General features: G+C 41.2%; 1 protein-coding gene across 1 annotated transcript in view; it reads right to left on the bottom strand.

Moving 5' to 3' along the window:
• LOC118309938 (contactin-4) overlaps positions 1–26,148 on the bottom strand; it is a 126,174-nt gene that overhangs the window by 27,549 nt on the left and 72,477 nt on the right. Inside the window, exons 4-15 of the mRNA XM_035632606.2 lie at positions 25,809–25,932; positions 25,506–25,681; positions 24,117–24,212; positions 21,551–21,754; positions 20,885–20,987; positions 20,519–20,703; positions 16,816–16,958; positions 16,561–16,690; positions 16,091–16,241; positions 8,447–8,574; positions 7,714–7,886; positions 4,635–4,752 (exon numbers count right to left, since the gene is read on the bottom strand). Of these exons, the coding sequence (XP_035488499.2) occupies positions 4,635–4,752; positions 7,714–7,886; positions 8,447–8,574; positions 16,091–16,241; positions 16,561–16,690; positions 16,816–16,958; positions 20,519–20,703; positions 20,885–20,987; positions 21,551–21,754; positions 24,117–24,212; positions 25,506–25,681; positions 25,809–25,932 (1,731 nt within the window). The remainder of the gene's footprint in view (positions 1–4,634; positions 4,753–7,713; positions 7,887–8,446; positions 8,575–16,090; positions 16,242–16,560; positions 16,691–16,815; positions 16,959–20,518; positions 20,704–20,884; positions 20,988–21,550; positions 21,755–24,116; positions 24,213–25,505; positions 25,682–25,808; positions 25,933–26,148) is intronic.

The raw sequence follows: 26,148 nt of genomic DNA, 5'->3' as shown, positions 1-26,148 counted from the left end.
TCATCTGAATGTAAGAAAAAATGAATATATCAAGTGTAACAGGTTTTGTGTTGATCCAAACATGCATTATCCTTCTTATAATAGTCCTCTGCAGAAGAAGACACGGGTGAAGGACCCGAACAGTTCTGAGCTTTAATAAACACAAAGAGCTCACGCTAGGTCGAGGAAGACCATGGTCAAATTCAAAAGTAACAGTCCAAAAGTCAAAACCAAAAACAAGACAAAAACAGATGGATGTCATGAACAACATACAAAACAGTCTAGCAGCTGAGAGGGGGAAACAAGAAAGTACATACAACTGCACTCAGGTGCAACAGAAAAGTGGAGGGAAGACGTTCGGGGACAGGAAGTGACATCACACTGCTTGGGGCCACCAGGGGGCCCCTAAGAGCCAAAATGCAATCTGATGCTAACGGGCTGGCAAGCTAATGCTAGTTTAATCAATTCCCGCTGCCTCTGTCAGAGGTCACGTTCATGCTCATGCATGCGCAATGTAACAATAGGCATGGTAAAACCAGTCAGTAAGTTGATGGAAAAGGCAGTTGCATATATGGATTAAGATAAAGGCAATGTCACAAAAAAAGGACTTATCCGTTTGGTGCAGAGAAAAGATAGGGGGCCCCTAAATCAAATTCTGCTGAGGGCCCCATATAGGCAAGGGCCGGCTCAGCATATGGAATAGATCGCAACCATAGACTGTATATAAACATGGACGTAGCATCCATGACGTCACGCATTGGTTTCTGCAGGCCGGTTTTGAAGACCAAAGTGGGCGGTTCCGCAGCGGCCCAGCCGTCACCATCTTGGCAGGGCCCAACTCCTCCCTTATCCGGCTAATCCAAATATGGACAAAGAGGTGGGCCGAATGCAGACTGGTCGCTGAAACACGGCCACCTACGTCGAAGCTTCCCAGTTAGCTGAGGCTAAGGAGCTAAGCTAATAAGCTAGGCTAAGTGAGAGCCAGCTATCGCCGTGGCCCTGAGGCTGCACCGGGTTGGTAATGACTGCGGTAACGTGAGCGTCGTCCCAGCCAACGTTAGATGTGGTAAGTAACACTCCAACTATAAAACAAGAATTGAAACACTTATTTATGTTACTGAAATTATAATAGTCTTAAAAATTTCATTTTTTTTACATTTTAATTCTAATGAATTAAATCATATAAACGTTAACTAAACAGAACTTACATGTGATGGTTAGTGTTCTTGGCATACAGTAAATGTTTTATTAACACTGGCTTGAAGTCTTGGTTATTATTGTCGTTTATTTATTTATTTTGGCCTTAAGGGACATACACTGAACCAAGAAAAATAGAAAAACTATAATTCCCAACACCACTGTCATAAACAGTGCACAGATCAAGTTTTCACACTGACAGAAGTCCGTGGTAGTCCTCCTTACCTGTACTGCTATAGACATTGCTGTACGAGATTATCACTTTAAATATGACTGTAAGAAAGGCACTTTTATATTTGTTACAAGATGTTTATTATTTCCGACACATTGGTTGTTGTTGAGTTCACCTGTGATGCTTCCACTAGCTGCAAAAGTTCCATTTAATCCTATAGATGTGAAATAACAGTGTTGTCAACATTAAAATGTGAGCTACACTCTTTAGTGGACTTCACATTTTTCATTATCTGAAGCATTTATCACACTAATTTATTAATTTTAATCCTGCAGTCACAATGTAGACGTGGTGATGAGTTTGTCTGTCGTGGTGTCCACAGAGCTGCAGACCTTGGCGTGCTGTGTTTGGCTGGTGGACTGTGGTGGAAAAGCCTTTTCCACTCTGTTTTCACTCCGAGAGGAAGAGCAGCAGCTGACATCCTCATCATCCACTGTGGTGACAACAACCTGAGCGAGATCAGTATCATCAGGCTGGTCAACATGAAGACGACCTGCAGCAGACTCACCTTCAGCACCTTGTGACTTCTCTCACCTGAAGGTGACCTGTAACTGCTACAGTTAGCAGTGTCGCTGCTATTGAATTTGGCTTTCAGGACACACTTTGTTTGGCCTAAACATATCCCTGACTTTAATGGACAATGTTGAGTTTATTTTTATGTTCGTCATGGTTGATAAAAAATACCAACTATAGCAACAACACTTATTACCCCTGCTATTCCCCTACCCTACAGTCTCACACTGTATCCCCTTCTCCTCCCACCACATGGACTCTGCAGCTCTGGGCTCATTCTGAGCTCAGCTTTTACCGCTTGCACAGGCCCAGTCTGTATATTAAATGTGTTCTATAATTTTAATAACGTCCACCTTTTTTTGTTTTATACCTTCACTAAAAATAAATCTGAGAGTTAATCTATAACTTCTGGTTCTGGCTCATACATTATGTTTATGTTTTAACTGTTTTTGTCTTTAATACTGACTGGATATGTGAGATTTCACATTCAAATCTGACTATTAATTGACAAATAACTCACACACTACAGATTAAAACCTTAAGCAATAACAGGTTTGTGTGATTAAATATATTTTAAAAGCTGTGTAACAGTACATGTAATAATAAGAACCGAGTGATAATTTTTTCTTCTTTGCTCTTGGATACAGAACATGGTCAGCACAGAGTCCTTCAGGCAGGTCCTTCCAATAACAAGGACAAGACACAAATAAAAAATAAGACAAGTTTGTATATAAGAGGTTTGTGTGCTTGTGTTCTGTAGATATTCAACTGTATTTGAATGTAGTTTTAGATTTAACAGTGTTCTACCAACACAGTGAATGTACAGTACAGTATATATAGAATATTTAATTGTTATGAAAGCTTACCGGCACTGTAGAATCATGTTTTGTTCCCATGTTTCACTTGGGTAAAATGTGACCATTAAGTTATTCACAAACCATATGTGGACCTGGGATCAGTGCTGAAGTGATGAGTCCGAGTTCAGTTCTGCCCCATGTTGAGCTTCCACTCTGTCTTGATCATCTGGAGGAAAACTACACAGACAAACCACGTCACATGCGATCACAACAAGTCTGTTTCTGCATCGTTATTATCCATCGTGTCGGTTTTTACGAAAAAATATGAATCAAACTTCTTGTGTTCTTCTGTTGCATTTTAAGTTACCGTACATGCGCATAAAAAAACTCCATCACAACCAAGAACACTGCATCCTCTATGTTAACGGTATCTTCTGAAACGATGCTCATATGTGACATTAAAACTTGTGTTACAAACACCTTAATGTACCTTGACAGTTAGCATTAAGTTAACGTTAACATTGCATTGCTCGTATGGCAAATTTAATGTGGTGGACCATATTTTCCAACCACACGCAGACGCTTATCGGCTCATGTCAGTATCGTGTTGTGTTATTCCCGCTAGCCTCTTCAGCAGAGCTGGGAGTCTTGCTCGAAGGCTAACCCCAGGCTAGCTGGCTAATAACCGCTTAAGCGAGCTGAGCTAACAAGCCAGGTACCGAGCGCAGACACCGACACCCGCTAATTACTGCAAACACAGAACAATACTATCATTTTACTTACCGAAAAAACAGGAGCGCAAACTTCTTGGACTTCTCTGTTGGGACAACTGACCGCAGAGCAGGCGTATTATTCATCCGGTATTTGCTTGAAATATTTTCCGCAAGGCTCCGACACCACGGTCGAGAAGTCACGTTCACTGACCGGGGATTAGCTCAGATGACATCTAGCGCTGCAAGCGACTAGCTACCACCGAGTGACTAGCAAACAGCGGCGTCATAAGTCACTCAAGTATCCACACCCCCTAATTATGCAGAATTTCAAACCCCACAGTTGTCACGAAGGGGGGTATTAGCCATTGGGACCCAAACCGTTTTTTTAGTACCACGCTGTAAACATGTGAAATTCTTCTGTAAAGTTGGATATTTTAACATGGGGCTCTATGGGGATTTGCGAGCTCTAAAGACACTTTATAGATGTCAGGATTCATTCAGTCTGGCCATTGCACTCTGCCCCATTTCATGTTAATGCATGAACCCAAATTTGTGATATTTAGTTTTTTTTCTGATTTCCACTCAGAGTGGAGAATAGGAAATGCATCTGGCTTACAGTAACATTATGTGAAAACAACCACATCAGAGGGCCAATATACGATTGAACAGAAGTGACAGGCCTTATTCTTAATTCATAAACATTTTTTTAACCTTACTGAGTAGGGAACACACACACACACACACACACACGAAAAGTAACCTGGGATGTTTGAATAAATTCATCCCTGATGCTTGGCACATCTACCTTGAATGTGCGGCAAGAGGTATTTGAGATATTTAAAGTTCAACAGCAGAGATGTGATCCACAAAATATATGGTGCTGAATTTGTTGAAAACTTTTTCAGCGAACTGCTCTTAAATAAAGCCAGTCTCTGATATTTCAAATAGCCCTAAAGCTTTGGAGGTAATTTACCTACATCTCCAAAAGTGAAGTTAAGTGCAATCCTTGAACCTGAATAACTCTTCAATTTCAAAAAGTTCATGGTTGTCAATCTGGCAGTCTCTTAAAGCAGTTCTCTGAAAACTGACATCACAGTGATACATCACTTACCTGACAGCAGCGCGATACAGTTTGTGTTTTAAAATCTTAAGAAACACACACACAGAGTGACAAGCAGTGTAAGTGAGGGGGAACAGGCGTACCTCGGACAATTAGGTCCGCTGCTGCTGAAACGGTATCGACTTCAGTATGTACCATACACACATACTTCCCAGAGTGCTTCAGCTGAATGTTCCTCACCATCAGGTCACCTGCAAATCCCTAACGACAAAGACATTCACATATGAGAGACTTGAAGAGAAAGAAAAGCACAAAGAGTGGCAAAGTCAAAAGACGAAATACAGAAATTCCTGAGAACACAGTAAATGTCTGTCTCTGTCATATGCTGCAAATCCCCCGCAAAAAAAGCTTGGAAGGATGCGCCACAGGACCACTGCAAAACAAAATGACACAACAGTCTGGCAATACACATTACTTCACTCTTACATTGTAAGGAAGGCTGCACAAAATGACTTGACTTGTTTTGAAACAGATTACTCCTTTGGATCAGCGTTTGTTGTGTTTGCACTTTATCGATACTGCTCAGATGAACAGCTCATCAAGACTTTTCAGAGTTGCTTTTTCCACCCCACAACTCTGTACACACACACACACACACACAAACAAACACACACACAGATAGTGATTCAGAAATCAGTGGTTTGTGTAAAAATCAAAGGCAAGTTAAACAGCTGTTGTGATTATACAGACTGTGGAAATGTCACAGCTGTACAGTGACTTTGGTGGACCTGATGCGCTCAGCCAGAGGGAGCATACATTTTGCAATAACAGAAATATGGGCTCATTTTTTTTCCTCACAGAGAAGTTGAGTGAGAAATGTCATCCAGGTTACAGATTTTTCCCATAAGACACAACATAGTAACATCTCTGAATTAAGTGCGCACGATGGGCTCAAAGGCAAAACTCACCCTAAAACAAGAATATCCCAAAGCACTTTTTATGTTCTCATACCATCATTTTGAACAAAACTCAAAGGAAAGGTTTGTCATTTTGTGCGTTATGGAGCTAGAGAGGCTAAGAGGCCGTTAACTTAGCTTAGCATGGAGAATGAAGGCAATTTGAAAATACATTTACAAGCACCTCTATTGTTTTCTCAAGAAGTGAACAATTGAAAAAGAGATTAAAAACATGTATGCATTTGTATGATGCCCATAGTTTGATCTGTCTAGCTAGCAACAGGTTAGCTTAGCTTAGGCTATTCAAGTTAGGTTGAGATTTATAAAGCACTTTAAAACAACCAGAGTTGGCCAAAGTGACAATAAAAACAAAAGGTACAAGAATAAACCTGTGAAAACAGTTTAGCATAAAAGGTCCCATATTGTCTGATTTGAGATTTCTTGGCTTTTTTCATAATAAATAAGGTCTAGGGGCTTTGTAAGTACCATAAAAGTGTCAAAACAGTCAATCCACAGACAAATACACACAGCCTGCATTCAGCAGCTCCTTTTTTTTTTACAAGGCGCAAGGATTTCTGTATAAATGTGATGTCAAAGCTACGCAGTCATTGCCTTCAGCCTTGCCACCAGCGCACACCCATCATTCCGTTGCTGAGCGATCAACAACGCGAGAAAATGTCAAGGAAACGCTGTTCAGTCGTTTGATGTCAGGAAAGTGGTTTGCCTGGCCGTGCGTCACTAAAACAACAGTCGGCCAATCAGAAGAGAGGCTCATGTAATATTAATTAGACAAGTCAAAATCAGCCTGTTTCTTTGCAGAGTTCATGAAAAAAGAGCTATAAAACCATATTTAGATGTTTTTTGGTACTAAAAAAAAAATATATATATATATATATATATACCTTCTTAAGGATATCAAAACTTCAAATAAAAACACCAACAAGGTGTACAATATGGGCCCTTTAAATATGTCTATGGAAAGGTAAAAAATGGATTACCAGGATGTTCCCAGAGAATAATGCATGGATCTTGTTGAACAAAACAACAACAATCTGGTGTATTTAGGGGACTGATGTGTGCAATTTGATACAGATCCAAATAAAAATTGGGCCTTGGAAGAGCTACGCTCTCTTCCAGTGAGTTCTAGTTGTAAATGGTAAACTGTTAAAATCTTTGGGCAGCTACAGCAAATGCACAATCGATCCCCCTCAACCTCGCCCAAGGGCCAGCCAGGAGCAGCTGGTGAAAGGATCTGAGAAATCTAGGAGTGCAAAGAAAAAGCTCAGAGATGGTTTGTGCAGCCAAGCCATTGGACGCTTTAAAAACGAATAAAAGAACCTTATACTGAAACCTACACTACCTTGAGTGAAGGCAGGGGTGCAAGTGCAGGTGAGATATACTGTCTCTCTTCTAGTAGCAGATAAACAGGTGGAAACAGAGAAATTAATGGCTTAGCTTTGTCTAACCACTACAGATCACAAATTAAAATATCATAGCCTCCTTAATTATGCAAAAGCTAACGAATAGCTAACGATACTAATTAACAAGCTAATCGGCGCAACCTGTAGCTTTATGTAACAGGCAGAGTGGTTTCTAAAGAGAGCTCATGCATGTGCTGGAAAAGAGGATAGTGCCATACCCTGACATTGCAGTATGTCAACTCAATGTTATGTATGTCAAAATGTCACAACTGTGTGAGCTCACAAAGCAATTGGTGGCAAGCTTAGCTCCCCCTGAAACTACAAACTGTCATTTCTACTTAAGTGTTTAGTGCTGATTATAACTCTAGGGACATTACATGGTAGTTAGTGATCTTAGGGAACTGATTATTGACCAAACCTACAGATGTTTGGAGGATAACCTAGGCTAACAATCACATGGCCCCAGATCCATACATACACAGATGTGACATCAACAATCCCAATTTGCAAGCAAGCAAAAAAACATATTTTCCAAAAATATCAAACTATCCCTTTAAGATTCCATTTTTCTGCTGATTTTTCATTAAAAAGCCTGTTATCATCCAATTCTATGTTTTTCAATCCAGGTTTTGATGGAGAATTAGATTGTTGAAAAGCATCAAGGGGAATCCACCTCCCACTGAACTCATCCCTCATCCTAGCTCTATCACGCACTGTCATTAATAAACTGGCAGAAAAGCACGGCTCTCGGGAGCATCAATATCAACTCTAGCTTTTGGAAAATTATGTCAAGGTCAAATCCTTGGCCAAATATCAAATAATGTGTTCAACCACATTATACATACCCCTCCGATCATTTCAAAGTGCTCCTGCCTAATGAAATCAATGGTTTTGCCGTTGAAAAACCACTTGAAGACGGGGCTCAGGGATGAGTCGCTGAAAACCTCGCATGGCAGCACAAGGCTCTGTCCCACGGTGGCATCCAAACTCAAGGGAGGGACTACTATTCTGGTGGGTTCTACAGCATTATGGGAAAAGAAAAAAAAGAGAATCATTTGTTACTGTATATACAAAATCCTACCAAATGAAGAAGGTAATACAGCTTAATTTGCCCACAGTGAGACAGATTTTGCTCTATCAGTGTAATTAAGCGACCTGAAATAACTTCACTTAGAAAGCGAATGCCTCCCATAACTCAATAATGAATAATTAAGCACACTGCAATCATGGTGTCAACTAGACAGAAAAAAATCTCCCTATAATCATAATTACAAAAAAGAAACAAATCTGCAAATGCTGCAGTGGCTCTTTTTAGATTAAATGTTGAAAAAATATTCGTCAATAGCAGCCATATAGACGGCGATGGTTTGCCCCATTCTGCTACATGAACAATAACTCATGGCTGACAAAACCATAGATGACTTATACGTCTGTCAAACCACCGGGAACATAAAACGGCTATATATTTCATTATCAATTTCATGCTTGAGCTGGTATTTTTTTAGGGTTTTTCCCTTAACAAAAGTTTAAACCCTTGGCTGAGAAGGTACAGTATGAAAAAAAAGGGGAAAAAAATACCTTTCACCAACAGCATTCCTGTGTTGCTGGATGTTCCAAAATGGTTTCTTGCCACACAAGTGTATCTGCCTCCATCAGATTTGGAGATGTTGGTGATACGCAGGGTCCCATCCTCCATGATAGTCTGTCTGAGTGGAGAGTGACAAAGCTGAAACAGAACATCATGGGTTCACATCTCTCATTGCCTTATCAAAAACTTAGTTGTTAATTGAATGAAAAGCGATAATAATCAAATTAACTACTTCCTGGTTGAGATATGAGGTCTTATCTCCCAAGCCGTTTGGGCTCTTTTCTTTCTACCCTATTAATTTCATTTTGAATGAAGGCTTCAGAATCTGTTCCAAAAGTCTATTTGCACGCCTCAGAAGATAACAATTATCTTAGCTGAAGCAGAACAGCTTTGCTGTAGGGTCAGCATAGTACTGACAGCACATATTCATCAGCTAAAATGCACATATTAATTGGGCAGACAACAGGCCACCAGTGTTGGGTGGCGAGAGGAGGAGGGGAGCAGCATTGAAGAGATGAGATTTGAATGGGATCTTTACCTGCAGCCTTATCACTCGACAACATGTGGTAGATTGCATCGACGCGCTTCTGAGAGGGAGTAACATGGGGGAAATGCACGTAGAAGCATCTAACTTGAAAAAAAATAAATATAAAAATAAAAAAAAACCCTGTTGGGCCAGTCTCAGGGGAGAAATAAAATGGGAGTCTGATGAGAGCGCTTGAAAGAAACCCGACTAAAACAACAATTACACAGAGGATTGTTGACCTTGTTGTCTGTACAACAGCTTGTGACTTACTTTCATGAACTACATTTCCCTTTGTTGTACAATTTATATTCACAGTATATAACCAGCCTATCATAAAATTGGCTATTGTGTTTTCTATTAAAAAACAAAAGAAATGCTTCATAAACCTAAACTACGTTTGGAAATCCAATAACCCTACTTTTGAGTTTCTTATATCTTCTGAAACAAACCTCTCTGTCCTTTACCTTTTTCAGCACTGAGCAGTGACTGCAGGCTGGGGCGGACTGGCCATCTCGACATTCTGGAGAAGTTTAGAACTGCCCAGCTCGTATTTGAAAGGGCGATTTAAACATTGCATGTTTTGTTTTGTTGTGTGGTGGTCTGCCAGTCGAGTGCTCTCCTGTGTGTAAACCTCAATTGCCAACACATTAAAAGGCATGCTAGCGATCGAACTACAAGCCTGTTCATTTAGCGTCATTGCTGCCATGTCTGTCTCATTTACCGCAGGTTGTGAGTTCAAATCCGTCCCGTGGTACAGAGTTGTCATCTTCTCTTCTTTTTTTTCACAAATGAACAACACAATAGTAAACTTAATGAAGAATTATTATTGCAATTATTTTGATTGTGCCATTTAACCCAGCCAACATCCAAATTCACACCCATTCGTCCCTGGTCACAAATTCATATACCGCATATCGAAACAAACATTTGACAATTCTTATGGTGCTACATGCCAATCGGGCCTATTTGGCAGGGGAAGTCCAGGGCCATTTTTTTAGTCTCAGTCCATCTCTGTCTGCAGTTATTCCCTTTCAGGCTGCATAAAGCCACAACATGTACGTTCCCTAAGCTGTGAATCCTTTCACCACACCACTCATTGCTGTTTGTTTAGCTAATTGCTCCTGAGCATACTTTGATTGAAGACAACTCAGATGAGACACTTGAATGAACTCAGCTCTCAGGACAAGATGTCAGTGTTCAGAGAGACTTTAATAAGAGAACCAACCGGTAACTGTGAGGGTGAGAAAGTGAGAGGGCGTATGTCCCCCACATCTCCAGTGGACATCAAAGCCTACTTTATAAAACTTTACATTTTACCCTGGAACAGTTCTTTTGGCGCCTCAGTTCTGAACAGACGAAGTGGAAAAGCATGTAAACATATGCATAAACGAGGCAAATAATGCTCTCTAGTTGTGACCTTTGGATTCAATAAATCAAACAGAAATACTGTGAGCAGCCAGCTCAAAAAAAACCCCCAAACAATTTCATTCCCATGAATAAATATGTATTCACTTGGCTGAGCTGCAACCCAGAGAGCATGTCTGACACAGGGGTGCTTTGCGCTGATTTATTGACAAAAATATCAAACGCTGAGTGATGGAGGTGCACTGAGAACATGACCTGAGGGGCAATGAGCTGCAAAACAAATAGAAACGTAAAGAACTATCTGCTTTGTAGACAAACTCCGTTCCATGCTGTGGATTTCTATTCTTGTCCAAATGCGCTGCCTGGGTAATGCCTGGGTAATTCCCCCTCCCCCACCCTTTTCCTCATTGCTACTCAATAGAAAATATGATAACTAATCAATCCCACTGGTCACGTGTCAAAGCAGGTCTAGTGAGTTACGGATCGTCTATGGAAAGCTGGCCTTACGTATTGATCTCAGTCTGAGCCCAAAAGAAAATTAGGAAGAAATAGAGTTAGTAAGAATGCATTTATGCATTTAATTTCACACATAACCAGGATGCAAATTCAGAAGTCAGCAAACACTATAGTTTTAAGTACATGTATATTGTCATGAATCTCTCTCACGTTTCTCTGATCTTTTTTACAGTTTGTTCCACAAGAGAACGGCTCTTACATTATACAGCAGGTTTTTTTTTAAAAATTGAGTGGGATAATCATAATTGACTGACTGAGGTTCCTTTGTATCATTCAGCTGAAGCCAATTTTAGTCACAAATCCACTCTGTTAATGATCATATGTTTATAATCATTCACTCATATCTCTGCGCTGAAATAAATGGCCATGGAACTGAATTAACCTAAAAGATTATGACTGCCCAGTTCTCCTGCCAGCATATTAATGTGAGCTACTCACGTTTATCTTCCTGTATTCACATAGGGACTCATATTCATGAGTTACCAGCAAACTTTTAAGATTTGTCATACGCATTTGCACTGAGGACAGAAAATTGTTTATACAGCTTGATTCGGCAGCTAAAACAAGAACTTTGTCATTTTGAACTTTTTCTAAAGAAGCAAATTCCAGACATTCAGTAAAAACTTTCTTCCAACAATCAACTTAATTATCCTGACAAGAAATTTAGAAGAATCACGTCCAGAGTTCAGTTACCACTGGACTCACTGTGTTCACCATAATATTGTTGCAGCTGGGTAAAAGCCTTGTATCTCACCAATATGAACTTTGCAGGAACTGATGAAAAATATGTTTTATGAGCATAGATAGATGAACTATATTGATCCTGTACTGGGAAATTCCAGGCATGCCCTTTTGGGTTGATGGGGTATGCTCAACAGCATTGGCGGCACCAGGGGGTAGCTAGATTTGACGTAGCATCAACCAAGCAACACCAAGAATTTTGAGAAAACAATTTATTTTTTTTAAACCATATATTTAAATTTTTCATTTTGATAATTTACTGATGGTTTTTGAAAATTATTATGTCATTGACTTTGAGCAAAAACCAACCTTGGGTAGTGTGACTATGAAGTAGTCCCGAGACAGGGGTCCTATATATTGCATCTACACTGCTCAAAAAAATAAAGGGAACACTTAAACAACACATCTTAGATCTCATTTAATGAAATACCACAGTTGTAAATCATTATTCAATATATAGTAAATGATCAATGTAAATCAAAATTATCATCCCATGGAGGTCTGGATTCAGAACCATACTCAAAATAAGAGTGGAAAATCACATTGCAGGCTGCTCCATCGCAGCGAAAATTCCTCCAGACAAGTCAAAATGAGGCTCAGTAGTGTGTGTGGCCTCCACGTGCCTGTATGACCTCCCTACAGCGCCTGGGCATGCTTCTGATGAGGCGGCGGATGTTCTCCTGAGGGATCGCCTCCCAGACTTGGATTAAAGCATCAGTCAACTCCTGGACAGTCTGTGGTGCAACGTGGCGTTGGTGGATGGAACGAGACATGATGTCCCAGATGTGCTCACTTGGATTCAGGTCTGGGGAACAGGCAGGCCAGTCCATAGCATCAATACCTTCATCATGGAGGAATTGGTGACACACTAAAGCCACATGAGGCCTGGCATTGTCATGCATTAGAAGGAACCCAGGGCCCACTGCACCAGCATATGGTCTCACAATGGGTCTGAGGATCTCATCGCGGTACCTAATGGTAGTCAGGGTACCATTGACTAGCACATGGAGGGCTGTGCGGCCATCCAAAGAAATGCTTCCCCACACCATTACTGACCCACCAGCAAAACCGGTCATGCTGGAGGATGCTGCAGGCAGCATAACGTTCTCCACGGCGTCTCCAGCCTCTGTCACGTCTGTCACATGTGCTCAGTGTGAACCTGCTCTCATCTGTAAAGAGCACAGGGCGCCACTGGCGCATCTGCCAATATTGGTGTTCGCTGGCAAATGCCAATCGCCGTGCACGGTGTCGGACTGTAAGAACAGGCCCCACTTGTGGACGTCGGGCCCTCATACCACCCTCGTGGAGTCTGCTTCTGACAGTTTGAGCAGAAACATGCACATTAGTGGCCCGCTGGAGGTCATGTTGCAGGGCTCTGGCAGGGCTCCTCCTGTTCCTTCTTGCACAGAGGAGGAGGTAGCGGTCCTGCTGCTGGCCTGTTGCCCTCCTACGGCCCCCTCCACGTCTCCTGGTGTACTGGCCTGTCTCCTGGTATCTCCTCCATGCTCTGGACACTGTGCTGACAGACACAGCAAACCTTCTTGCCACAGCTCGCATTGATGTGCCATCTTGGACGAGCTGCACAACCTGAGCAACTTCTGTTGGTTGTAGACACCGCTTCATGCTACCTCTAGGGCTGAGAACACTAACAAAATTCAAAAGTGACCAAAACAATAGCCAGAAACGACGAGAACAGAGTAATGGTTTTTGGTCACCACCTGCAGAACCACACCTTTATAGGGGTAGTCTTGATAATTGCCTCTGATTTCCACCTGTTGTCTGTTTAATTTGCACAACAACAGGTGCAATTGATTCACAATTAGTGTTGCTTCCTAACTGGACAGGTTGATTTCACACAAGTGTGATGAACTTGGAGTTACATTGTGTTGTTTAAGTGTTCCCTTTATTTTTTTGAGCAGTGTATTAAGCAACAGCAGTGAAGTAATCCTGGCGCTGGCCATGCTCAACAGGTCTAAGGAGAAGACCAACAAGAGAAAAGTGAAGTATCACTTTGAGGGGGGATAAACCCGCGCCCCATATAAACGAAGAACGGACTTTCACGAACCGTGAGAAGACTGTAAGTAGTCGGACCATTGTAGACAGAAGGACCCGTAACTTCTTTGCAGAAGTTACCACGTGCACGGTAAATTTGGCCTTAAAGGATCTCCACTCGCTGGCCGAGCTGAAATCCTCACCTTGTGTATTACCAAGAATACACAGAAGAACCCCGCTATACCGGTTGAAGCCCGCTGCGACACGTTCTTCAACCGATGCCAGCAGAAGCGAGACAAGGGAACCCGCTCGTGTCTCAACGATCGTCGACTGCTGTTCCTCCGACGCCAGGACAACAGCCCCGCCGTTAACGGCTGTGCGCACAGTCCCGGCCATCGTTCCTCATCGCAGCCTGCGACGTAGCCCGCCACGCGCGCCCAAGGAGGACGACTTTTCTCCACACTCGAACTCTTCCCCAGGAATCACAGTAAGAGGCATCTTAGATCTGGGCAGATGTTAGTTCGATTTTCAAGTGTGTGTTTATTGTTGTTGTGATTTAAGGACCGCTGAGTCCCTTTTTGCTGCTACACCGCAAGTATTACTGTTCAGTGTATCTTTACCTCTTTTCTGTTACCCCGCAGTGTTTGTTTTATTGTTGTCTGACGCGATCAGACTTGGTGAGTGTTGCTACGCTGTCCTGGTTGGATTCAGAACGCCATCTGTTGATTGGGAACTCAGAGACGCGGCGGCGCGTCCCTTCGTAATAACAGATAGGCTGTGGAATTCACTCGAGGTCGCTTGAGCTTTGCCACTCCCGCTGAAGGTTTTCCCCTCTTTTCCTCTCTGTTACTAACACACACACACTCTCAGGGCCGTAGATAGTTGGGCGCATGGTCCTCTCAGGTTGGAATTCAAACCTCCCTCCTGAAACGACCCCTTTGTTAAAACCACGTGTATGATTCGCCATTACACATAGTCTCCGCCAAAGCACCTTTGCCATCGTCCTAGCGCGACGTCACCAACGCGGTCACGTCGGCCATTTTGTGTCTAGCCCCTCGTGTCGTGACGTCACCTACGCGAATTCACCGACTTTCCTTGTTCAGTCTGAAATAGCAATATCATAAATATTGCTATTTCAGGTGAACACCCTTTTGAGATCACAGGTTTGGATAATTCGTCCCTGTTCACAGGGTGGTGCCCCGATTACTGATTTCAGTAATACATTCATGAATATAAATATTTATCCTTGATAATTATTAATAACTTGCTAATTGCCAAAACTGCTCCTATCAATGCACAACACCCCCGTCGGCAAATCGCACCCCTACCACAACTTTCAGAACCAAAAGCGTTCTTGTGACAGATTGATGGGAAGTTGTTGTAAGTCACTAAAGTTGCAGCCTGAATGGAGAAAAAGAGCCAAGGCTCTCAGAGAAAATTGATTCAATTAAGTTAATCATTCAGCTTGAGACTGACGAGGCTCTTGCTGGTGGTGCTTCACACAAAAGACATGCTTTCAGTTTCATGTCAGATAATTTGCTGAACAACTGCTTTAAACGAGTACCATATTGCTAATACTGTCCATTTTTCACATAACAAATATCTAAATGATCCAATATTTTTTCATTAGGGCCAAAATCATGATGTCAGTTCTAAATGTCCATTTAGAGCAACAGGGTCCGATTATGCTTTAAGTCCCTTGGCGGTTTGAGGATTCAAGGTGGAATTTTTCGCAGGTTTCCACTGACTGCTAAATTAATGTTACGTTTTCTGGTAAATACACTTACCCAGCCCAGCCCTTGTTTTTCTGAACCTTTGTTTTTCCGAACCTTTGTTGGAAGCAGCTCACATACTGTGTTTTCTAACAACCTGTTATTGTGTCCATTAGTCTCTGTGAAGGCAGAGAGCAACAACAAGCTGTTTATTTTAGTTAGTTTCTTTTTGTTTTGCCTCAGATCTTAAATCATGACATGGTGTGGCCTGTCATGTAGCCCAAGGTGGAGTATCACTGAAAGACTGTAGTTTCTCTCTGCGGTCTTCACAAACACCTGTAAACACCTTACAGGGTGTCTGTTCTACAACCAGCTGCCTTGGAGAGCTTTGAAACTGTAGGATGCTGGATGCTATGAACTTTCAAACAACTAAATCATATAGTGCTTTTGATGTAAAGCTGATGAGACTCGGGATCATGGCCTCTCTCTTACATCTAGTGATAAAGCATTAGTCTAAGCTGGTTTTCTTTGTGTCTTCAGAAAACCAACACCTGCAGAAAACCAACACCTTTATCTATTTGAAGAATAGGGTGTCTATCTGAGAAGAAAAAATATATTGGAACAAGAAACAAGGCTGCTTTATGCAACTAACTTCCTGATTTCCACAGTCCCCCTGAGCAAAAGCATAAATAACAATGAGTCCCATAACGAACAAGCCTACCAGAATGAATACTTTCACAGAGGCCGTCAGGATCAACGGTGCAGACGGTACAATACCCTACCTCCTGCTGTCCTTCAGCAGTTCGCCCCTTCTCCACCAGGAGATTGTGGCCCTGGGGGAAGCGTGGGGGCGACACTCCAAGACAACCTCGCCTCCTCTCTGGATCACTGTGGACTTCTTCACGGGGTGTCGGGTGAAGTCAGGCGGAGAGGCTGAGGAACAAACCCATGTTAAGGCCATTTTTCTTGCGTTGCAGAGAGGTTACAGCTGAGCATCAGCCAAAAATGTCAAGTGCACCACTGGCAATTATAGGAATTATATTTTCAGGTTTATTGTATGAAATAATTATGCAAATGAAGGAGCAAGCCCACGACCCACTGAGAGGCTGGTTTAGCCTGGTTTTATTCATTTATTTAATTTCAGGTATGGAGGGCTTTCATTCTACCAACAACATAATGCACACATGATGTATCTCTGCCTTGCCTCTGGTTCAGCTCATTGTAAGTGACACCAGGCAAACAAACTGCTTACCTACAACCTTGAGCTCAGCGCTGGCATAGAGAGCTCCATGTTCATTCTCTGACACACACTGATACATCCCAGAGTCCAACAGGCTAATCTTCGATATGGTCAGTCTCCCAGCTTCCACATGAATCCTGCCCTGCAAACCAGGCCAGTGAATTAATTTCACCAATTTGTTCAGGTTTTTATATGAATTTGCAATGGATTCTATACCATTTCTTAATATTAATAAATCAAATGTCAGTGTTAAGTCTGGTGTCTTACCTCTACTGCCAGTGGCTGACCATTCTTCAGCCATCTGTACGTTGGCCTAGGCTTACCGATGGCTTTGCATTCCCATTGCAGATTAGCATCTATTGCCATATGAGCATCTTTCAGAGTCTGGACCCAGTGCAGATGTTCAACATCTTTGGAAAAGACGAATAATAATGAATATTTATTGAGAAAAATACTGCATATACTGCATTTGCTGTCGTGTAAGCACTTTACGAGAGCCTTGCAATGATGAATTTGAACATTTAAATTCAAATCCTTTTTGTGGGACGATGCAGCTTTTTTTTCCATATTTGGAACATGGTTGTCTACTCGTCACCCATGTTTGTAAAATTCCAGTCTTGTTATGACAGCTGGATTAGTTTTGCAGTCTTTAAATCAGATGTATATACATGGCCATGGGAAATTTGCACCACTTGTTTCATTTAACTTGCCTACCGCCTGCATGTAATTAGCTCTTGAATCACCTCATTAAACAGTTAGAACCTGGGACTGACCTCATGGTGCATTGTGCAGTTGGCACAGTTCAGTGGGATTTGAGATACAACAGTTAAAAAATGTAAATCAAATAAATGAAAACTACTCATTAAATTGCATGGAGTCTTATCTGTAGGACTTGTATTGTGAACGCAACAGTGGTCAATAAAAGAAAAGACCAAAGAAAAATGCAACTGAAGCAAAAATGGTTAATAAAATTGTTAATCCGAGGTGAGAAAGATTAGAAAGAAGAGTGCAACAGAAAAGTGAGTCGAGCAGAGGGTAGGAGGGTGGGGGTGGTGTTGATGCACCTGGATACTACAAATAAATGAGACGAATTCAAACCTTAAATGCCCTTAAAGCAAAACAAACAAGAAATTGGTTCTTCCTCCAGTGATTTCACAGGTCACTGATTCTCAAGTTCAAGTTTAATGAGTACAAATACCGTACATCCTTGTCCCCTACATATATGGCTTCTTTTTCATGTGTTTCCTCAACATGCCTTTTTTTTTGTCTTTTTACTCTTTACATTTTTATTAACTTATCATCTCCATGGTCACTAAATGTGCACTAAAATTGCAGTCAAATGGGCAACACATGGAAACAGACTATGCTTATGAAGAATTAACTGTCTCATTATCCAGGGGTGTGTTATTGGATTATAGTAATCAAACCAATCACATTGGCTCCTCTTATCTCCTGTAATAGCTGTGCATCTGATGTCACAAAAAGCCAATTGTGAACTTTGAAAAGGTTTTTAATATTTTTCATAAATTATACAAGGAAAAGTAACTAGTATAGGGTTCATTCAAGCTAGAACAAGCTTTAGCAATAATGCTTCATTTACACATTCATTTTGTACATGCTTGCATTAGGCAAAGTTATGCAAATCTATAAAACTACCAAGTTTTTGCACACCCAGCCAACACAGTTCAATATGTTCACTTCACAGGGGCCTTGAACAAGCTAATTGCTATGTGTGCTTGCAGCTCCTTCAGCTAAACTCTTACAAAACTAAATTAAAAGGATGAAACTCAGTTCTTATTTGTCTTAGAAAAAACTAAAAGAACAAAATTGTCATAACAGGATTAACTTGTTGCTTAAAATAGATAATTTCAGCACATTTTAAATGATCCCAACATTAACTAATGAACTGCCATGTAAAGCTACCGGTAATGCTCCGTTTGAATAAAACAAAAATTACCAAAATGAATTATCTACATATTTATAATTTTAAAAAAATAAAATTATTCCTAAAATGAGTAGAGTAATGTCTCCTATTATAGCAGGGCATGCAATGTTTTTGAAACATCTGGATGACATGGTCCAATACTGCTAAAAAACAGATGTGCTTTTAACTTGATTAAATTTACACCTGATATTAAAATGTGTCTCTAGTGTCCACATTGAGATCTGATCGCTCTTTCCAGCTCAAAGAGTAGAAGAAGAAGGTAGTAATCTGTGACACAGCCGTATTGTCTGTACTTGATTTTTGACTGGTCTCATCTTCACTCCACAGGTATCTTGAATAACGCGAAGACTGTTTACTGGCTAATGGCTGCTAGTGGATTCGACCTCTCGGCAGGTATTTCAAGAAGGAATCGACACAGACAAATTTGAGTTTATATAGCAACGTGGTGCAACACAAACACCACATGAGATTTTGCTCATAAGGAATTATAGCTTTGTTTCTTTCCTTACACATACATAGGACGTGTTTATGTCTTTGCACCCTTGGAAAAGCGCTATATAAATGTATTGTATCATTATTATTATTATAGGAGGCTTTGGAATATATTCAGCTTCTAAGGAGGAGCATCCTGATGTATACATGCCTAGTGACCATGACCTTTCTTGACATCAATTATTAATAATATGTCAGCTATAACTTTAGAGAGTGATGCATGTGGAACATATGGACATGATCAAGATAAGACAGCATGCATAGAAAAACAAAGCAAAATGTCATTAACAACACCTGTATGGTGTTATGCGGTCAAGCCTTGTCCAACTGTGTGACATGTAAATGAGGTAAATGTGTTATAAAGCAGAAATGGATGAGGTAGCTCCTCAACAACCCTGAGTTAACAGACAAATGCTCTGTGCAGTTCAGCCATGGAGGAATTCCAGATGTTTATACATGTTTTATGTATCCATGTTAAATCCTAGATTTTATTTTTATTAAAAATAAATAAATAAATAAAAGAATTTTGTGTTGTTTTTATTTACATGGAGCCCAGGAAGAGTAGGTGTTGCACTCAGAACAGCAAATTGAGAGTTCTTTCCTTCGACCTTTGCCACATCAAAACAATAATCAAATCTGGATATTGCTATCTCAAAAACATAGTAAAAACAGTCGACGTCTATGTAGGACTTGTCTGTGCTTTTATTTCCAGAGAGTTGAACAACTGCATAGTATTTTGTAAGATTTCTTTTTTTTTAAAGTAACTTAAAAACTATCAGACAACTTGGACTCATACAAAGTGCTGCTGCCCAAGTTTCAACTACTGATGCTTGTCTTTAGATCTCTCAATAAGCTTAGGACCAAGGTATATTAAACATGGAGAAGCAAGAAACTTCCAGAAGTCCAAGCAGTTCATATTTATTTTTCTCTTTTTATCCTCTCTTAGAAACATTTCTGTCTTTTGAAATAGTTTTTTTTTTTTTTATGTTTTTATGTAAAGCACTTGCCTTACAGCTTAATATTAACACAACAGAAATCAAATTGGATCTCTCTTGTATCTTTTAAATTCTCTATCAACACATGCACCACAGCAGACAGGAACAGGGGGCTCCCTTTTCTCTATGGCTAGAGAAGAATATTGGATGATGTTGATAGTAGATGAAGGTTTTCGTACATTGACAAATATGACTCATTTTAAATCTTGCAGTTTTACATCTGGATCCCTCTGATTATATAGATGTGTTAGACCAATCTTGACATGTGAGTAATCGCATTTTCTACTTGGTTAAAATAAATAATAAGCATGCCAGGCGATCTCTTTAATGTGATGATTACAAAAAACAAAGCTAATGAGCACGAAATTAAATCCAGATTATTCTGACATTATAAGGCTTTTTCAAACTGAGATACCCAATTAGTTTGGATAGAACACATAATTAAGCACTTAAGATATTTCAACAAATGCAAATGCTAGTGCAGGATATTAGATAGTACTTTTGAGAGACAGAAGGAAAAAGTATACATGGTTCTTACTGTGGAATATTAGTTGGCCTCGGGCAACATTTCGTCCTCTGCTGTTTTCGGCCATGCACTCATACACACCAGCATCCTCCGGGCGAAAATATGGAATTTCCAGAACCCCACTGGCATGATTGATTTTAATCTTGCCAGGGAGTGGATTTCCATCAGCTCTTCTCCACGAAATGGAAGGCACAGGGCTGCAGAGGTCACAGAGAAAAAGGTCACGCTGGCCACATGCTCCTGCTAACACCGACCAGAAGGACTGCTGCCATGTTTGACAGTCTGTTTGTTGTAATGGAGAATGTCCGGCCACTTCACAATTTCACCAATGCAATTTGAGCGGTAGAGCTTCAGCGTGCTAATATTCCTGTCACTTACTTTCCTAAGGCAAAGCACTCCAGCTTCACTGATGATCCTTTAGCGACATATAGGGTGTCGGGAAACTGAACCTCAATCTTTGGCTCGTATTCTCCCATCACGACTGCATGAGGGATTAAAGCAAATCACATCAGTCAAAACACAAAATACGGACATGCAGTTTCCTGTAATTCATATTGGATCCAAGAGCCATGGAGCGGATGACACTGGCAGAGAGTGAGCGCTCGTGTTGATGCCGTATACAACAGCGTTTGGCTTAGCGGATGGATGAGTTTGGATTACATATCTGTCGCAGCGCAAATCTGAAGTGGTACACATAAACGGTCCTGATGGGGTTTAGTGTGTGTGGCAATCTCTTTGCTGTGTGTGTGTGTGTGTGTGTGTGTGTGTGTGCCTGCATGTGTTTTTTTGTCTGTGTAGACTACATTTCTGGTTATGTAAATATGTGCCTTCATGCAGACAGAGAGGGTTTTCTCGCATGCATAACCCTGTATAGTTCAGAGGCTCTGGGATGGTGCAAAAGGCTTGCTCGTAAGCAAAAGCAAAAACAGTGTCACGCTCAAGACAAGCAATTTATCTCCTAGGCTCGCCCTCCCTCCGACAGTGTGTGTCAGTTCAGTGCGCAAGATAACCAGGAGGCAGCAGAGGCGAACTGAGGATGCTTACCGTCCCTCCGCACCACCACAGGGGTTGGGGAGCTGAACACTGTCGCATTGGTCATCATGTTTCTCACCACACACGTATAGTTCCCAGCGTCTGAGGCCTCGACTTTGGCTACATACAAGTTGCCTGTCCTCTGAGAAACGAAACGCCGGGCGTCCTGTTGCAGGAAGCCGCGTTGTCCGTTGAACACCCATGAATATTTGATCTCTGAAAACAAATAAAGAATACTTCAATGCGCTCGAAGAATGTATGACAAGGAGAATGAGGATGTTCTGGAGGCTCCTGGCTCATCACACACATTTTCCTTTACTTTTAATTCATACCCCATCTAATATATCCCTAACTTTAACGAACACCTTTTTTGAGAGAAAACCAATGCTTTTACCTCATCTTTGACTGGTCAGAATAGGCTTTTAATACAGTTCATGAGCCACACTGTTACATTTGACATTTCCCTTTGTCACTGTATTAAAATTTTTGGCTCAATCCAACATAGGAAGAAAAAGGGTATTTGTCCAAATCTGAAAATAATCCCTTCCCAGAGTGCACTACTTAACTTTGAATCATGTTTTCAAAGAAACTGCAGTGACCAGCTGTTTGACGATTTCACCAAATACATATTTGTGACCTGTCTTCAATAGGACTGAACTGGCTGGAGTCTGACTGCCACAGACAGTGTTTTAAAGTCGGTAAGAATTGAGAGACGGACTGAGGTCAAGTTCAGACAGACAACAGCGCTGTGCGATATAATGCAGCCCACTCTTTCTTTTGATCTGAACTGAGGTTTGTGCATACGGGGGGCTCTGGCAAAAGAATGTAGGGTTATCCTGTTTAGAATTGAACTTGGCTCAACTTTTACTGCAACACAATACAACATCTTCGGGCAATCATAAACTGTATGTGCAAGTGTACATTCCATATTGACTAGGTTGTAATGTAAACAAGGGAATATAGTAGCTGTTTTTCTCACAATTTAAAAACAGGAACCTTTTCATGATTCTGTCTCAGTGCAGTGTTTTTTCATTTTATAAGCTTTCAAAGTCACAAGTCTATTGCTCATTACTGCCTTCAAAGACTGTATTCCACTGTTTCACAGATTTTCAGTCACCCAGTGACACACCCAGTTTGACTGTATCACAAAATGTACTTGCCAGCATGCAATATTACATATATGCTAAATAGTCACCAATCTGCAAACATTACCGTCGTCTGCATTATAGATTTTTACAGGAAATATCCATTTTAGTTGATTTAAAACTATTGTCATACAGATTAACAAGGAGGATTTGTGTCAAAATAAAGAAATGAAATGATAGGAATGTCAATGTAAAAGAGTAAAACACAATCAAACACACACACACACACACAGGGAGAGAGACAGTGAGGGAGAGGGATATCTGCAGGGATTGTAGAATGAACTTGGTTATTAGTGCAGTCCTCATGTATCAGACACGACATTCCGCAGTCAGCCCTTTTGATGGGGCAGACGTCATAAAGTCCCACTCACTTCCTTGAGGGAAAACACACTTTACAGGGAAAGTCAAGGGAGAAACTGACAGACCTTTCATGATTAGGGACTATCAGAGACTTGGGTCTGTTAAAGGGCTCCAGTCTCACAGCAACAGAGGACTTGGAGGCACATCCTCACATCCACATCCTCTGACAGTTTAATTCTCAGCTCAGCTCCTTTTAGACCACTTACCTATTGATTGCTCAGAGAAGCTTCAGATGATTCCTCTTTTAATAAGGCGTACTCTTCACTGTACTCCTTAAGTGGTACATCGACAAGCATTACAGAGGCTTTGACATAATTTAAACCTTATGGAAATTAAAAATTAAAAACAACAACACAATTCTGCAGTTTTTCTATTCTAACCCACCGCAAGCTAGCATTGACATGTAGAGCAAATCCCATCCAATGTGTGACTATGCTCTGCTTAAGAGGTAAAATAAAGAGATGTAGGCTTTTGGAAGGGGAGATGGAGGGAAACCTGGAGGGCAAATTGCTGAAGTGTGGAATCCCACGTGGCCATGGGATTCTGCTGGAAACAGGGAGCAGGGAAAGGCTGGTACGCTGGCGTGAAATTTTGCTGGTGGGCACCGAATGGCTGCAGGAGTGCGGACCACTTTGAGGGCCTTCTAATCAGCAGCACACAGACACATGAGCCGAATCACAGCTGTGCCACGGGATAAAGGCTCCCCCAGCCACAGCAGCCACCAGCAGTCTTTATTACCCACAGATAACCTGCCCGCATCGAGGGGGGAAAAAAAGACAGCTGGGGAAGTGGAGCACTGGAGACTTTTTAGATGACAGCGTGGTCAAAGACCACACGGGCGAGAAAAGTGAGCTCAAGGTTAAGTAGTGTGAAGCAATGAACTATAGATGTGAAGGCATGGTTCTGAGCAGGTAGAGTGGTGGCTGATCGTAAATAAAAAAGTTCCTTGCCTGACAGATGAGGAGGAGTGAGTGGAAAACAAATAATCAGAAGAATGAGGGATGACAAAGATTGCTGAGACATGCAGGAAACTACGGCAGACAATGCAGAAGTGTTAGCACAGAGTGCTGTACCTCCGTAATGAGGTGGAGGGCCACAGAGCAGAACCACAGCTTGACCCGCTCTCACTGACACCATGTTCCTTGACTTCCTGCTGAAGTTCTGCAGAACTGTTGAATATGACAGAAAAAAAAAACTGCAACTTTCAGGGTCTGACAGCTGTAACAACTTTAACCTAGAGGTGACATGTTGAGAAGGACATTTCATTCTGCAGAATATTTCCCTGTCTGTTCACACTGCTTACAAGTCAAAGCCAATATTCCCCTGTTAATATCACAATGTGCACTGGAGATCAGACAGAGGGAGCACCAATCGGGCTTAAGAGATTACTTCCACCTTTAATTAAATGCTGCTGTGCTGTGCGAGAGAGAGAAAGAAAAAAAAAGAAGCTCAAAGACATATCAGTCCCAACGTCTTAGAAATACCAGCCAAGTCCCAGGAGGGATCAGGCAAATATAAGCAGTGGTCAAATCAGAACTCATTTGGTGAATCAACACATGCAGTACAATCCCCATTCCTTCAGTGTTCACTGGTGTCTCAGAGCAATATGAAGAGATAACACAGCCGTATCAGATATGGCAAATTACATTCAATCAGGAAAATAAATTCATATATTCCATGCAAGACAAGCAAATTTGAATTGCATTGTAATTTTTTTAACACAGAGTGTGTGTTGTATGTGAAGATTAACGAAATGACAAATCATCTTTATCAGCCCCTGGCTTTAGTATGTGTCACAAACCTTACCTTCTCCATGTTAGTGGACAGGACATGGACCAAACTTAAAAGTCGAAGAACACCTTAAATGAAAATTTATCAAGGATTGTTTCAGTCATTTTATGTCGGAGAACCCACGCATACATGTGGAGAACATGCAAACTCCACACAGTAAGGACACAGGATTGTTCCCTCCAGGTTGCGAAGCCAGAACCTTCTTCCTGTGCAGTGTTGTCAGAAGTATTCCTGTATTTAATTGCCATGTTTTATTTTCAAAGATATCCTGTCATGAACCAATTGACATGAGGGAAAAATCTCAGCTGTTGGTGTTGCTAGATACAAAGTCAGTGCACAGCCACAGTATTAAGCTTACTTCCTCTGGGGATAAGAGTAAGTGCACCAAATTCTGTGGTAATCAAGATAAAGGCTGTTGAGATATTTCTACCTAGCAACCATATCATACCTTCTAGCATGTCTTTCAGTAGTTTGTGTTCAGCAGAAAGGATTGGTCAGTAATGGGATTAGTTGCTGAACAGATAATTAATTGGCAACAATTGTGATGATCGATAAACCTATGAGGTGGCCAAGCTTATTTTACAGCACACTGAAATGACACAAAATAAAATAAAAGAAGAAAAAACAGACAACTTTATGTCTACCAATATCTGAATAAATGATCTACTCACATGCGAACTGGACCTTTGCCTCCCTGCTGACAACGGTCCCAAAGGTGTTGGTGGCGATGCATTGATACACCCCTCCGTGGTTGATCACATGAGGGTTATTGATCAACAGGTTACCCTCCACGAGGCTGTAGTTTGGATCGGACTCTGTGTTCATTTCTCTGCCGTCCACTTTCCACCTGTAGATGTGGCAAAGAAAAAATCCTCATTTAAAAACTGCCTATATATATATATATATATATATATATGAATAGAGAGAGAGGGAGAGACAGAGACAGAGAGTCATAGGGCAGTCGGAACACTTGCCTGTAATGCGGAGGTGGGTTTCCCTTTGCTTTGCAGTTAATAAACACGTGCTTATCATCAGTGCTCAGTGGGAAAACACTGTCACTTGGCTCCTGGGTGAAGACAGGACCGTGGCGTGTATTCTCTGCAATCAAATCATACGTAAAGTGTACGATGGTACAGAACCAGTGACACTGAATTAATGCAAAAAAAAAAGAAACAATAAATAAAAATCACTCAGCACTCATACAACAAAAAAATGTATATGCACTCTACACCCATATAATTAGCTGCCAACATGGCTCTCTGACTATTCTGCATTTAATCAACCCACTTATGCAGATGTCACAAGGCAGATAAT

Source organism: Scophthalmus maximus, chromosome 6, assembly GCF_022379125.1.
Source record: "Scophthalmus maximus strain ysfricsl-2021 chromosome 6, ASM2237912v1, whole genome shotgun sequence".
Classification (NCBI taxonomy): Eukaryota; Metazoa; Chordata; class Actinopteri; order Pleuronectiformes; family Scophthalmidae; genus Scophthalmus; species Scophthalmus maximus.
Note: the sequence above shows the minus strand (reverse complement) of the source record. Positions and strands in the feature narration are given on the sequence as shown.